Source organism: Oncorhynchus clarkii, chromosome 17, assembly GCF_045791955.1.
Source record: "Oncorhynchus clarkii lewisi isolate Uvic-CL-2024 chromosome 17, UVic_Ocla_1.0, whole genome shotgun sequence".
Classification (NCBI taxonomy): domain Eukaryota; kingdom Metazoa; phylum Chordata; class Actinopteri; order Salmoniformes; family Salmonidae; genus Oncorhynchus; species Oncorhynchus clarkii.
This window is the reverse complement of record NC_092163.1, coordinates 5560361-5576858: the sequence shown is the minus strand read 5'-3', so window position 1 is coordinate 5576858 and position 16498 is coordinate 5560361. Positions and strand designations below refer to the sequence as shown.

Below are 16498 nucleotides of genomic sequence, written 5' to 3'. Positions count from 1 at the left end.
ATGGTCTTCACAGATAGATGGGAGAGGTTTAGGGTAACTGAAGGATAGGACTGGATGGTCTTCAGAGATAGATGGGAGAGGTTTAGGGTAACTGAAGGATAGGACTGGATGGTCTTCAGAGATAGATGGGAGAGGTTTAGGGTAACTGAAGGATAGGACTGGATGGTCTTCAGAGATAGATGGGAGAGGTTTAGGGTAACTGAAGGATAGGACTGGGTGGTCTTCAGAGATAGATGGGAGAGGTTTAGGGTAACTGAAGGATAGGACTGGGTGGTCTTCAGAGATAGATGGGAGAGGTTTAGGGTAACTGAAGGATAGGACTGGATGGTCTTCAGAGATAGATGGGAGAGGTTTAGGGTAACTGAAGGATAGGACTGGATGGTCTTCAGAGATAGATGGGAGAGGTTTAGGGTAACTGAAGGATAGGACTGGATGGTCTTCAGAGATAGATGGGAGAGGTTTAGGGTAACTGAAGGATAGGACTGGATGGTCTTCAGAGATAGATGGGAGAGGTTTAGGGTAACTGAAGGATAGGACTGGATGGTCTTCAGAGATAGATGGGAGAGGTTTAGGGTAACTGAAGGATAGGACTGGATGGTCTTCAGAGATAGATGGGAGAGGTTTAGGGTAACTGAAGGATAGGACTGGATGGTCTTCAGAGATAGATGGGAGAGGTTTAGGGTAACTGAAGGATAGGACTGGATGGTCTTCAGAGATAGATGGGAGAGGTTTAGGGTAACTGAAGGATAGGACTGGATGGTCTTCAGAGATAGATGGGAGAGGTTTAGGGTAACTGAAGGATAGGACTGGATGGTCTTCAGAGATAGATGGGAGAGGTTTAGGGTAACTGAACAATAAAAATAACTGGTTTAGAATTTTTGCTTTGATGTAATTTTAATGTTGATAAAATCCTAGTAAAATTGGCTAAATTCCATAAGCAGGCGATTTTAGCTTGGATGTTAGCGTATAAACACAATTTTCCCCCTCACAGATACTTTCTATGGAACAACTAAGATATACGATTTAAAAATAAGTCTATTTTTTTCGTAACTGGTTTGAGAATAACTGGCTACTGATCAACCTAACCACAAATATTAGCATCTTAGCTCTTATTGCAGGAGTTTGACTGTGGTACATCACCTCCCCAGTCAACCTATTGTGTGTATTGAACATTCATATTGAACAGCCTTACCTATAGAGTAGCACCACCACCCATCAGCCCATTCTCTTCTTGATGTCAAAGCTGCATTGTATTGTTGCTATAGGAGTTTATGATTAATAATCCTATTTCAAGACACACTAAGATGTCACCATACTATTCATTTAAAGCCCCTCTGTCAGATATAATCATCAGAGTGGGAAACCAACTGACATGGAAACAATGGAACAAATGTATCACTATCAGAGGGGTGTATTATGACATCAGATAGAACTACTCAGACATTCCAAATATCACTTGATTATCAGAGGTGTGTATTATGACATCATATAGAACTACTCAGACATTCCAAATCAGGCTTCATCCACATCATGAAGGTGGATATTGATCCAACCATCTCAAAAGTAATGACCGGGCTGATGGAAACAGGATATGCCTGTACACTTTTATAAATGCCGACTGACTATTTGTTACTCCGTTTGACAATTTGTTTGTATATTTGTGTCAGTAAAAATGTCTAAGCGAGAAATGGCTGTGGAAACTCCTTAATGATAACAACCACATCTTAGTTAACTTGGAGTCACATGATATGTTGTGTGGTCCTCCCACTATGACTTGAGAAACCATGTAGTTTATTAGGCTACAGATGAAATAAGTTATGAACTTCACAGGGTGGTGAAAGTGCACGTGATGAGCTTGATGCTCCTTTCCAATACATTTTGAGGTTCTTATTCTGGTGACATGATGATCGATGATTGGTTGCCATTTGACAAATAAAATAATAATCTCATCATTCGGGTAAAAACTTTTATTCAACCAGTGGGAGGTTTGTAAATGCCCCCAGGAAAGTCGAAAGAGGAACTCTTCATTGAGACAATGATAAACAGCAATCCTTGGGAGAGTTGTGGTGGATATTATAAAATAAGGATGTGCTGGAGTCCAAGTCAAACCAATATTTTTTATTTCTGAGCTCAGAGAGAATAACAGAGTTACACAGCGCAGTGTACACAGTCTGAATTCCTGAAGCATTGGGTGATGAGCACAATTTTATTTGTCACATACACATGGTTAGCAGATGTTAATGCGAGTGTAGCGAAATGCTTGTGCTTCTAGTTCCGACAATGCAGTAATAACCAACAAGTAATCTAGCTAACAATTCCAAAACTACTACCTTAATTATAGACACAAGTGTAAGGGGATAAAGAATATGTACATAAAGATATATGAATGAGTGATGGTACAGAGCGATGGTATCATCTCCTTAGTTTTGTAGGTCAAATATATATGTTTGAGTATACCCTGTACCATTTAATTTCATATGGTAAAGACAGGTAAACACATTGTCAGTCAACAATATAAGACAACGGGAGCACTGTGTATGTTCTCCGATGATTTTTAAGTCAATGTGATGTGAAATATCAACATACACGCTAAGAGAAGTAATTTCTCTCTCCTGTGTGGATTCTCTAATGACGTTTAAATGACTGTTATGAGTAATATGTTTTCCCACAGTTTGAGCTTTTCTAAGCATTCTCCTTTGTGTGTAGTCTAATGTGTTCTTTCAGGCTTCCTAAATGGGCAAAAGCTTTGCACCCTGGGAGGAGTGGTAAGGCTTCTGCCCTGTGTGTATTCTCTCATGTCGTTTCAGCTCCCCTGACCGGTTGAAACACTTTCCACATTGGGAGCAGTGGTAAGGCTTCTCTCCTGTGTGTATTCTCTCATGTTGTTTCAGGTTTCCTCTCTTGTTGAAACACTTTCCACATTGGGAGCAGTGGTAAGGCTTTTCGCCTGTGTGTATTCTCTCATGCCGGTTCAGCACCCCCGACTGGTTGAAACACTTTCCACATTGGGAGCAGTGGTAAGGCTTCTCTCCTGTGTGTATTCTCTCATGTTGTTTCAGGTCCACCGACTGGTTGAAGCACTTTCCACATTGGGAGCAGTGGTAAGGCTTCTCTCCCGTGTGTATTCTCTCATGCAGTTTCAGCTTCCCTGAATGGTTGAAACGCTCTCCACACTTGGAGCAGTGGTAAGGCTTCTCCCCTGTGTGGATTCTCTCGTGTTGGTTCAGGAATGCTTTCCGGTTGAAACTCTTTCCACACTGGGAGCAGTGGTAAGGCTTCTCTCCTGTGTGTATTCTTTCATGTTGTTTCAGGTTTACTCTCTGGTTGAAACACTTTCCACATTGGAAGCAGTGGTAAGGCTTCTCTCCTGTGTGTATTCTCTCATGAGCTTTCAGGTCCCATAACCGGTTACAACTCTTTCCACAGTGGGAGCAGTGGTGTCGTCTTGCTAGTTTGGACGTCCCTGGCTCTGGTTCCTCCGAGTCTGGCCTTTCTCCTGCCAAAGACAGTGTTATTTTTAAATAGAGACCCGAATGAAACCACATGATAAAACAACCTTGCTACGAGGGTAAATCCTAAATCAGATCTCTCAATAACCCGAGGCCAGTTTTAACAATCTTAGTGTGATTTTAAAACAAATGTAGAGCTTCCTGGTAATTACTGCTATGTTTACATTACTTATTTTATTCATCCTGTTTTACAAGTCAGAACACAAAAACCTGGACAGTTCTAGGACACTGAAGACACAGACGTCGCTGGATTCCAATTGAACAGGTGGTTCTAAATATATAACATTCATAGCTGTGTGATACAGAATGTGACCTACACACTTCCTTAAACATAAAATAACTAAAGAAGTAATTTTGTGTGGAATTCCAAAACTTGTTTTTACGTCACAGATACAAAGCACATCAGTAACATCTCCCCGTTGTTGAAAGGGTTCGACACATTGCTGTTTAATTGGACCAATTTCTTATTTAGACATTCACAGATTTTCAACATTTTGATTATCGCTGATGTCATATTTTGTGAAAAAGTCAAAAATAAGGTGAAATATTTGGGTAAATGTTCCTAAAACTGATAGTAACTACAATAAACAAAAATATAAACGCAACATGTAAAGTGTTGGATGTTTCATGAGCTGAAAAAAAAAGATTGCAGAATTTTTTACATCCCTGTTAGTCAACATTTATTCTTTGCCAAAATAATCCATCCACCTGACAGGTGTGGCATATCAAGAAGCTGATTGAACAGCTTGGTTATTACACAGATGTACCTTGTCCTGGGGGTAATAAAAGGCTACTCGAAAATGTGCAGTTTGGTCACACAACAATGCCACAGATCTCTGAGGGAGCGGGCAATTGGCATGCTGACTGCAGGAATGTCCACTGGAGCTGTTGTCAGGGAATTGAATGTACAGTACCAGTCAAAAGATTGGACTCACCTACTCATTCAAGGGTTTTTCTTTATTTTTACTATTTTCTACATAGTAAAATAATGGAGAAGACATCAAAATGATTAAAAAACACATGGAATCATGTAGTAACCACAAGTGTTAAAATAAAATATATATTTTATTCTTCAAAAGTTGCCACCCTTGCTTTCTCTCAACCAGCTTCACCTGAAATCCTTTTCCAACAGTCCTGTAGGAGTTCCCATATATGCTGAGAACTTGTAGGCTGCTTTTCCTTCACTCTGCGATCCAACTAATCCCAAACCATCTCGATTTGGGTGAGGTCGAGGCCAGGTCATCTGATGCAGCACTCCATCTTGGTCAAATAGATCTTACACAGCCTGGAGGTGTGTTGGGTCATTGTCCTGTTGAAAAACAAATGACAGTGGGACTAAGCCCAAACCAGATGGGATGGCATATCGCTGCAGAATGCTGTGGTAGTCATGCTGGTTAAGTGTGACTTGAATAAATAAATCACTGACATTGTCAATAGCAAAGCACCCGCACACCATCACATCTCCTCCTCCATGCTTCACGGTGGGAACCACACATGCGGAGATAATCTGTTCATCTACTCCTCGTCTCACAAAGACATGACGCTCGGAATCAAATACTCAAATTTGGACTCATCAGACAGATATCCACCGGTCTCATGTCCATTGCTCGTGTTTCTTGGCCCAAGCAAGTCTCTTCTTCCTATTGGTGTCCTTTAGTAGTGGTTTCCTTGCAGCAATTCGACCATAAACGCCTGATTCACGCAGTCTCCTCTGAACCGATGATGTTGAGATGTGTCTATTGCTTGAACTTTGTGAAGTATTTATTTGGGCTGCAATTTCTAAGTCTGGTAACTCTAATGAACTTATGCATCAGAAGTAACTCTGGGTCTTCCATTCTTGTGGTTGTCCTTAAAGTAATGATGGACAGTTGCTTCTCTTTGCTCCCGAGCCCGTACGGGAGTTGTAGCGATGAGACAAGCTACAATTGGATACCACGAAATTGGGGAGAAAAAGGGGTCAAATTCAAAAAAAAAATAAAAAATAAAAAATCCTCCTGGATGGTTTGTCCTCGGGGTTTCACCTGCCAAATAAGTTATGTCCACAGAAAGTCATGCGTCCTCCGTTATGTCCACAGACATTATTTTAACAGTTTTAGAAACTTTAGAGTGTTTTCTATCCAAACCTACTAATTATATCCTAGCTTCTGGGCAGGTAGCAGGTAGTTTACTTTGGGAACGCCAATCAGTTATTCAGCCAGACCTATATGCCATCTCTTTTGCCTCCCTCTTCATCATACCATTTTTAAATTCCTCATCAATCCACGAGAATTTAACAGTTTTTACAGTCATTTTCTTAATGGGTGCTTGCTTATTAGTAACTGGGATAAGCAATTTCATAAACGTGTCAAGGGCAGCGTCTGGTTGCTCGTCATTACACACCACGGACCAACAAATATTGTTTCCATTGTTGGAATCGGCAAAACTTTGAACATGGAGACATTAAAGAAGTGATAGGAAGTGAAAGAGACTGGGTGTTATGTCAGAAGTTAATGGTTCTCTGAAGAAAGACAGACAGGGGAGACGTACATCTGTGGATTAGATGAAGGAGAGGTTGAGGTCAGGACAGATTCTCATCAGGGAGAAAGGTCTGGTATCTTGTTACTCTCTTTACTCTCTTCCTGTGGAACCATAAGATGTAAGGATTGGAGAGAAGGAGTGTCTTAAGTGAGACATATATCTGGATGGAACAAATGTTGGGTTGTCTGAATTACAGATGTACAGAACCTTTGGGAATAATTAAACTTGGTTAAAGCTTCTCTAGTGTCCGTGAGTTATTTACTGTGGAAAAAAAACCAACAACATAGGAATCCCCACAAACAATTGTATGATCTCTTATATAGAACATTAGGCCCAGCCTTTTGGAACTTTGGTTGTCCTAGATATGACTACTATATTGTGATCACAACATCCGATGAATTTGGATACTGCTTTCAAACACATTTCTGCAGCAATAGTAAAGATATGATCAAAATATGTTGATGATTCAATTTCTGTACTGTTTGTAACTACCCTGGTAGGTTGATTGATAACCTGAACCAGGTTGCAGGTGTAACAGTATAACTTTAGACCGTCCCCTCGCACCTACCCGGGCGCGAACCAGGGACCCTCTGCACACATCAACAACAGTCACCCACGAAGCATTGTTACCCATCGCTCCACAAAAGCCGCGGCTCTTGCAGAGCAAGGGGAACCACTACCTCAAGGTCTCAGAGCAAGTGACGTCACCGATTGAAACGCTATTTAGCGCGCACCACTGCTAACTAGCTAGCCGTTTCACATCCGTTACACAGGCACTGGTTACAGTTCGAAGCTTTCTCTTGAGTAGGCAGCCTGATCACAGCTTTCCTCCAGTATTAGTTAATTCATTAACAATGTCTTGAGTTTAGTTTTCTTGTTCTACAGTCTTGTAAAGAGAGGGGGGTTGACTGGGACAGGCAATGTAACATCCATAATGTTTTGAGAATTTTTTTTTGTAAAACAAGCACCTTACAATGGATCATCTTGAAACTTTCTCTCCAAAGCTGACTTTCATCAAGGTTTTATATGGTCTATGGTTTCTCTCTTTTCATTGGCAGAATCCTTTTTCAGTGTTATGATATTCATAACATCCATATACACCAGTCTATCTTCCTGTCAACTAACAGAACTCTGCTGGTTGTCCTGGTAACAGATGCCAATGGACAGATCTATTTATTTGTTCAAACTAAACTACAGCACTTACTTTGATGAGTCAAATCTGATCCTTTCTTCTCTTCTCCTCCTCCCACAGTTCCACTCAGCCCCATTGTTTTCCTGCAGTCCACCAGCAGCACAGACAACCTCTTCATACCCAGCAGTAAGGTGCTACCGGGAGAGGCATGACACAGGGACTCCGGGAGAGAGGAAGGGCTAGCGTTGTCCTGGTAACCATAAAGAGGAGACACAGACACATACCATTATGGATGCTGATGTCACTGTTGTCATAAACTGCTTTACAGAAACACAGCCCAGACCCAGATAGAGCAAGCTGTATGCTAGACCAGACCAAGCTGTACCATCTGGTGTTCTGAAATGGAGAGACTCTTCTCTGCCTCGTCAGCATCAGGATGTTGAGTCTCCCCAGAGGATCCACGATAGTCATGTCTCTCTCCTGTGTTAACGAGAACATCAAACAGATGGTGAACTTATTACCATCATCAATTATTACTGTCTATTACAGTCATAGGGTCTTATCAGAGACATTAATATCTCTAAATTAATTGGGTGCCTTTTGTGTCCCTTGGATATTTTAAGTATAAATTATGCTCCATTATTACATTTTAAAAGCCTGTTATATATAATTAAATCTCATTTAAAAGTCCCAAAAATACATGTAGCAATGGCAGATTGACCCTTTAACAATTTAAATAGTACTGAACATCACACTGAAGTGAATAACTTAAGTAGAATGCCCCTTAAAAACCACACATTAATTCAACAACTGCATAGTTTGTGTCCCTGTTGAAGACAGTACTCACTGGTGCTAATAAGATATTCTGTATCCTCCTCTTTCACTCCCAAAACGTCTTCCTCCTTCACCTTTACTGAGATAGAACCTTTTAGAGAGGAAGAGTATGCTTTCTCTTCTTTCCCTATAACAGCCTCCTCTTCCTCCTTTTTCATTCTGAAAGGTTCTTTCTCTCCTTTCACTGTAATATTCTTCTCTTCGTCTTTCACGACAATGTTCAGCGGCAGAGCATCTTTCTCTCCTTTCACTGTAATATCCTCCTCTTCATCTTTCACGACAATGTTCAGCGCCAGAGCTTCTTTCTCCGTACAGCAGACATCCACTTCTTTAGCAGGGGATGAGTACTTTAATGAGCTCATGGTCAGGGATGTTAGCTAGCTAGTTAGCATTAGCGAATAGCCTAGTGCTAGGCTCAGTATCAATCTTTAACAAATTTTCAAATTTAACAAGCAAATTAGGTTCAAGTTAACGTCAACTGAAATGTGTTTTAAACACTGCGATTAGCTAATGCACATTAACATGGTCTAAAACGTCAATCTTTCAGTTTTATGTTGGCTAGCAAGCTACCGAGGTGGTTGAAAGAGTTGGCGCCTTGTTGTTCCTGAAGAAGCGTCCCGTCCAATTAAATATACGTCACGAAAGAAGAGTCAACTGAAAGACGCTCGTCGCCATCTGCTGGCTGGAGTGGGTAACGCAGTTTGGAAACAATAGTTACAACACCTTTTGTATTGGAAAGAACGTCATAATTATTTAACAATGAGCTGATATATTTTCACTGACGTCTTCCAAATAATACGTTCCGGTACACAGACGTAGAAGCTTAATATGAATATGATGTGACCATACTATTCCCTTAAAGCTACAATACAAAGCTACAACAGGTATAGTAGACATTACCATGAAATTCTTACTGACAAGCCCTTAACCAACAATGTAGTTAAGAAAAATAAGAGGTAAGAAAAAAAGTTTCACAAAAAAAAAAACTATACCGTGTTTACAGAGTCAATGTGGAGGCAATATACAGGGGGTACCAGTACAGAGTCAATGTGGAGGTTATATACAGGGGGTACCAGTACAGAGTCACTGTGGAGGCTATATAAAGTACCAGTACAGAGTCAATGTGGAGGCTATATACAGGGGGTACCAGTACAGAGTCAATGTGGAGGCTGTATACAGGGGGTACCAGTACAGAGTCAATGTGGAGACTGTATACAGGGGGTACCAGTACAGAGTCAATGTGGAGGCTGTATACAGGGGGTACCGGTACAGAGTCAATGTGGGGGCTATATACAGGATGTACCAGTACAGAGTCAATGTGGAGGCTATATACAGGGGGTACCGGTACAGAGTCAATGTGGAGGCTGTATACAGGGGGTACCAGTACAGAGTCAATGTGGAGGCTATATACAGGAGGTACCAGCACAGAGTCAATGTGGAGGCTGTATACAGGGGGTACCAGTACAGAGTCAATGTGGAGGTTATATACAGGGGGTACCAGTACAGAGTCAATGTGGAGGCTATATACAGGGGGTACCAGTACAGAGTCAATGTGGGGGCTATATACAGGATGTACCAGTACAGAGTCAATGTGGAGGCTATATACAGGGGGTACCGGTACAGAGTCAATGTGGAGGCTAGATACAGGGGGTACCAGTACAGAGTCAATGTGGCGGCTATATACAGGGGGTACCAGTACAGAGTCAATGTGGAGGTTATATACAGAGGGTACCGGTACAGAGTCAATGTGGAGGCTATGTACAGGGGGTACCTGTACATGCAACACTAACTCAAAAAAGTTCTGGAACACTGTAAAGTCCATGGAGAATAACAACACCTCCTCCCTGCTGCCCACTGCACTGAAGATAGGAAACACTGTCACCACTGATAAATCCACCATAATTGAGAATTTCAATAAGCATTTTTCGATGCTGGCCATGCTTTCCACCTGGCTACTCCTACCCCGGTCAACAGCACTGCACCCCCCACAGAAACTCGCCCAAGCCTTCCCCATTTCTCTTTCTCCCAAATCCAGTCAGCTGATGTTCTGACAGAGCAGCAAAATCTGGACCCCTGCCAATCAACCCGGGCTAGACAATCTGGACCCTTTCTTTCTAAAATTATCTGCCAAAATTGTTGCCACCCCTATTACTAGCCTGTTCAATCTCTCTTTCGTGTCGTCTAAGATTCCCAAAGATTGGAAAGCAGCTGCGGTCATCCCCGTCTTCAAAGGGGGGACACTCTTGACCCAAACTGCTACAGACCTATATCTATCCTACCTTGCCTTTCTAAGGTCTTCGAAAGCAAAGTCAACCAACAGATTACCGACCATTTCGAATCTCACCATACCTTCTCTGCTATGCAATCTGGTTTCAGAGCTGGTCATGGGTGCACATCAGCCACTCTCAAGGTCCTAAACGATATCTTAACCGCCATCGTTAAGAAACAATACTGTGCAGCCGTATTCATTGATCTGGCCAAGGCTTTCAACTCTGTCGGCAGACTCAATCAGCCTTGGTTTCTCAAATGATTGCCTCGCCTGGTTCACCAACTACTTCTCTGATAGAGTTCAGTGTGTCAAATCGGAGGGTCTGCTGTCCGGACCTCTGGCAGTCTCTATGGGGGTGCCACAGGGTTCAATTGTTGGACCGATTCTCTTCTCTGTATACATCAATGATGTCGCTCTTGCTGCTGGTGAGTCTCTGATCCACCTCTACGCAGACAACACCATTCTGTATACTTCTGGCCCTTCTTTGGACACTGTGTTAACAACCCTCCAGGCAAGCTTCAATGCCATACAACTCTCCTTCCGTGGCCTCCAATTGCTCTTAAATACAAGTAAAACTAAATGCATGCTCTTCAACCGATCGCTGCCTGCACCTGTCCAACATCACTACTCTGGACGGCTCTGACTTAGAATACGTGGACAACTACAAATACCTAGGTGTCTGGTTAGACTGTAAACTCTCCTTCCAGACCCACATCAAACATCTCCAATCCAGAGTTAAATCTAGAATTGGCTTCCTATTTCGCAAAACAAAGCATCCTTCACTCATGCTGCCAAACATACCCTTGTAAAACTGACCATCCTACCAATCCTCGACTTCGGCGATGTCATTTACAAAATAGCCTCCAATACCCTACTCAACAAATTGGATGCAGTCTATCACAGTGCAATCCGTTTTGTCACCAAAGCCCCATATACTACCCACCATTGCGACCTGTACGCTCTCGTTGGCTGGCCCTCGCTTCATACTCGTCGCCAAACCCACTGGCTCCATGTCCTCTACAAGACCCTGCTAGGTAAAGTCCCCCCTTATCTCAGCTCGCTGGTCACCATAGCATCTCCCACCTGTAGCACGCACTCCAGCAGGTATATCTCTCTGGTCACCCCCCAAAACCAATTCTTTCTTTGGCTGCCTCTCCTTCCAGTTCTCTGCTACCAATGACTGGAACGAACTACAAAAATCTCTGAAACTGGAAACACTTATCTCCCTCACTAGCTTTAAGCACCAACTGTCAGAGCAGCTCACAGATTACTGCACCTGTACATAGCCCACCTATAATTTAAGGCCAAACAACTACCTCTTTCCCTACTATATTTATTTTATTTATTTTGCTCCTTTGCACCCCATTATTTTTATTTCTACTTTGCACATTCTTCCACTGCAAATCTACCATTCCAGTGTTTTACTTGCTATATTGTATTTACTTTGCCACCATGGCCCTTTTTTTTGCCTTTACCTCCCTTATCTCACCTCATTTGCTCACATCGTATATAGACTTGTTTATACTGTATTATTGACTGTATGTTTGTTTTACTTTGGTGTAACTCTGTCCTTGTATGTGTCGAACTGCTTTGCTTTATCTTGGCCAGGTCTCAACTTGCCTACCTGGTTAAATAAAGGTGGTCTCAACTTGCCTACCTGGTTAAATAAAGGTGTTCTCAACTTGCCTACCTGGTTAAATAAAGGTGAAATAAAATAAAAAGTGTATCTATGATAAAAAATGACAGACCTCTACATGCTTTGTAAGTAGGAAACACTGCCGATTTTGCAGTGTATCAAATACTTGTTCTCCCCACTGTATAGCCATATTATAAAGTATGAAAAGGCTTGTTCGTTCACATGTCATGAATTCACTATGACATGATATTTGTATACGTTTTTTAAAAAACTTTTATTATGTAATAGATCATATGGGTTGAAAAGTGTTTTATTAGAAAAGTATGAAAATCAAATTAAATATTATTATTCACGTGCCGAATACAACCGGTGTAGACCTTAGTGAAATGCTGACTTACAAGCCCTTCACCAACAATGCAGTTAAGAAAAATACTTGTAAAGTACAAAAAAAGTCCCTCTGACACCGCCTGCTATAGAAGTCCTGAGTGGCAGGAAGCTTGGCCCTAGTGATGTACTGGGCCGTACGCACTGCCCTCTGTAGTGCCTTGCGGTCAGAGGCCGAGCAGTTGCCAAACCAGGCAGTGATGCAATCAGTCAGGATGCTCTCGATGGTGCAGCTGTAGAACGTTTTGAGGATCTGAGGACCCATGACAAATCTTTTCAGAATCCTGAGGGGGAATAGGTTTTGTCGTGCCCTCTTCACGACTGTCTTGGTGTGCTTGGACCATGATAGTTTGTTGGTGATGCGGACACCAAGGAACTTGAAACTCTCAACCTGCTCCACTACAGCTCTGTCAATGAGAATGTGGCATGCTTGGTCCTCCTTTTCCTGTAGTCCACAATCATCTCCTTTATCTTGATCACATTGAGGGAACGGTTGCTGTCCTGGCACCACACGACCAGGTCTCTGACCTCCTCCCTGTAAGCTTTGTTGTTGTTGTCAGTGATCAGGCCTGATGACACTGTTCAATGATGGCGTTGGAGTCGTGTCTGGCCATGCAGTCATGAGTGAACAGGGAGGACAGGAGGGGGCTGAGCATGCACCCCTGAGGGGCTCCCCGTGATGAGGATCAGCGTGGCAGATGTGATGTTACTTACTCCTACCACCTGGGGATCAAGAAGTCCAGGATCCAGTTGCAGAGGGAGATGTTTAGTCCCAGGTTCCTAAGATTAGAGATTAGCTTTGAGGGCACTATGGTGTTGAAAGCGGAGCTGTAGTCAATGAATAGCATTCTCACTTTTTTTTTTTTTATCTAGGCAAGTCAGTTAAAGAACAAATTCTTATTTACAATGACAGCCTATGAAAGTGGGTTAACTGCCATGTTCACGGGTAGAAAGACAGATTTTTACCTTGTTAGCTCAGAGATTCCATCTAGCAACTTTACGGTTACTGGCACAATTTTCTAAACACCTGCCGCCTCTACAGTCATGGCCAAAAGTTTTGAGAATGACACAAATATTAATTTCCACAAAGTTTACTGCTTCAGTGTCTTTAGATATTTTTGTCAGATGTTACTATGGAATAGTGAAGTATAATTACAAGCATTTCATAAGTGTCAAAGGCTTTTATTGACAATTACATGAAGTTGATGCAAAGAGTCAATATTTGCAGTGTTGACCCTTCTTTTTCAAGACCTCTGCAATCCACCCTGGCATGCTGTCAATTAATTTCTGGGCCACATCCTGACTAACGGCAGCCCATTCTTGCATAATCAATGCTTGGAGTTTGTCAGAATTTGTGGGTTTTTGTTTGTCCGCCCGCCTCTTGAGGATTGAACACCAACGCTCAATGGGATTAAGGTCTGGGGAGTTTCCTGACCATGGACCCAAAATATTGATGTTCTGTTCCCCGAGCCACTTAGATATCACTTTTGCCTTATGGTAAGGTGCTCCATCATGCTGGAAAAGCCATTGTTCATCACCAAACTGTTCCTGGATAGTTGGGAGAAGTTGCTCTCGGAGGATGTGTTGGTACCATTCTTTATTCATGGCTGTGTTCTGAGGAATTTTTTTGAGTGAGCCCACACCCTTGGCTGAGATGCAACCCCACACTTGAATGGTCTCAGGATGCTTTACTGTTGGCATGACACAGGGTTGATGGTAGCGCTCACCTTGTCTTCTCCGGACAAGCTTTTTTCCGGATGCCCCAAAGAATCGTAAATGGGATTCATAAGAGAAAATTACTTTACCCCAGTCCTCAGCAGTCCAATCCCTGTACCTTTTGCAAAACATCAGTCTGTCCCTGATGTTTTTCCTGGAGAGAAGGGGCTTCTTTGCTGCCCTTCTTGACAACAGGCCATCCTCCAAAAGTCTTTGCCTCACTGTGCGTGCAGATGCACTCACACCTGCCTGCTGCCCTCACACCTGCCTGCTGCCATTCCTGAGCAAGCTCTGTACTGATGTTGCCCCGATCCCGCAGCTGAATCAACTTTAGGAGCCGGTCCTGGCGCTTGCTGGACTTTCTTGGGCGCCCTGAAGCCTTCTTCACAACAATTGAACCGCTCTCCTTGAAGTTCTTGATGATCCGATAAATGGTTGATTTAGGTGCAATCTTACTGGCAGCAATATCCTTGCCTGTGAAGCCCTTTTTGTGCAAAGCAATGATGACGGCACGTGTTTCCTTGCAGGTAACCATCGTTGACAGAGGAAGAACAATGATTCCAAGCACCACCCTCCTTTTGAAGCTTCCAGTCTGTTATTCTGGAAGAATTTGTTCTTAACTAGTTAAATAAAGGTAAAAAATAAAATACAAAATACAAAATTCGAACTCAATCAGCATGACAGAGTGATCTCCAGCTTTGTCCTCGTCAACACTCACACCTGTGTTAACGAGAGAATCACTGACATGATGTCAGCTGGTCCTTTTGTGGCAGGGCTGAAATGCCGTGGAAACGTTTTGGGGGGGGATTCACTTCATTTGCATGACGAAGAGGGACTTTGCAATTAATTGCAATTCATCTGATCACTCTTCATAAGATTCTGGAGTATCTTCAAATTGCCGTCGTACAAACAGAGGCAGCAGACTTTGTGAATATATATATTTGTATCAATCTCAAAACGTTTGGCCACGACTGTACATAGGTATTCCTTTTGTCCAGATGTGAAAGGGCAGTGTTGAGTGCAATAGAGATTGCATCATTTGTGGATCTGTTGGGGCGGTATGCAAATTAGAGTGGGTCCAGAGTTTCTTGGATAATGGTGGGGTGTGAGCCATGACCAGCCTTTCAAAGCAATTGATGGCTACAGACGTGAGTCTCTGATCTGATGAAACCAAGATTAAACTCTTTGGCCTGAATGCCAAGCGTCAGGTCTGGAAGAAACCTGGCACCATCCCTACGGTGAAGAGTGGTGGTTGCAGCATCATGGTTATCACCATTATTTTTATTTCTACTTTGCACATTCTCCCATTGCAAATCTACCATTCCAGTGTTTTACTTGCTATATTGTATCTACTTTGCCACCATGGCCTTTTTGCCTTTACCTCCCTTATCTCACCTCATTTGCTCACATCGTATATAGACTTGTTTATACTGTATTATTGACTGTATGTTTGTTTTACTCCATGTGTAACTCTGTGTTGTTGTATGTGTCGAACCGCTTTGCTTTATCTTGGCCAGGTCGCAATTGTAAATGAGAACTTGTTCTCAACTTGCCTACCTGGTTAAATAAAGGTGTTCTCAACTTGCCTACCTGGTTAAATAAAGGTGAAATAAAATAAATAAATAAAATGGTGTGGGGATGTTTTTCAGCGGCAGGAACTGGGAGACTAGTCAGGATCGAGGGAAAGATGAACAGAGCAAAGTACAGAGAGATAATTGATGAAAACCTGCTCAAGAGCACTCGGGACCTCAGACTGGGGCAAAGGTTTACCTTCCAACAGGACAACGACCCTAAGCACACAGCGAAGACAACATAGAAGTGGCTTTGGGACAAGTCTCTGAATGTCCTTGAGTGGCCCTGCCAGAATCCGGATTTTAATCCGATCGAACAACTCAGAAGAAATCCTGAAAATAGCTGCGCAGCGACGCTCTCCATCCAACCTGACAGATCTTGAGAGGATCTGCAGAGAAGAATGGGAGAAACTCCACAAATACAGGTGTGCCAAGATTGTAGTGTCATACCCAAGGCGGCTTGAGGCTATAATCACTGCCAAAGGTGCTTCAACAAAGCACTGAGTAAAGGTTCTGAATACTTATTTAAATGTGATATTTCAGTTTTAATTTTAAAATGCATTTGCATACATTTCTAATCCTGTTTTTGCTTAGTCATTATAGGGTGTTGTTGTGCAGATTCATGAGGAAAACCTCCCAATTGAATCCATTTTAGAATATTCCAGTAAATTCAGGAAGTAAACTGAAAATTCCCAATTCTCTTCTATGGTTTTCAATGAGGAACATGTGGAATTTGGTTTACTTTCTGAATTGACTGGAAATGAAATGGATTTGACTCCAACCCTGGTTTTACTACAAATCTGACAACGTCATCATTTAGTCAATCGATGTTATAATGCATAAAGCTCACAGATGTGATTGTTCTCATTCAGAGTAAATTATTCTAATTGAATAAAACAGAATTAAACAAATCAAATGTATTATGTACCT

At 42.2% G+C, this 16498-nt stretch overlaps 2 protein-coding genes across 2 annotated transcripts; both read right to left on the bottom strand.

The window, feature by feature from the left end:
- Positions 1-2729: 2729 nt before the first annotated feature.
- Positions 2730-3545, bottom strand: LOC139370317 (zinc finger protein 501-like). The gene has a single exon (XM_071109721.1). It carries the CDS (start codon positions 3543-3545, stop codon positions 2730-2732), a length of 816 nt encoding a protein of 271 aa, XP_070965822.1.
- Positions 3546-4444: 899 nt separating this feature from the next.
- On the bottom strand, positions 4445-8625 carry LOC139370150 (uncharacterized). The gene is made up of 4 exons (XM_071109478.1): positions 8006-8625; positions 7544-7638; positions 7231-7408; positions 4445-4818 (listed from the first exon to the last, which is right to left on the bottom strand). The coding sequence occupies exons 1-4, from the start codon at positions 8352-8354 to the stop codon at positions 4811-4813; spliced, it is 630 nt and encodes a 209-aa protein (XP_070965579.1). The 5' UTR covers positions 8355-8625; the 3' UTR covers positions 4445-4810.
- Between the last annotated feature and the right edge of the window lie 7873 nt (positions 8626-16498).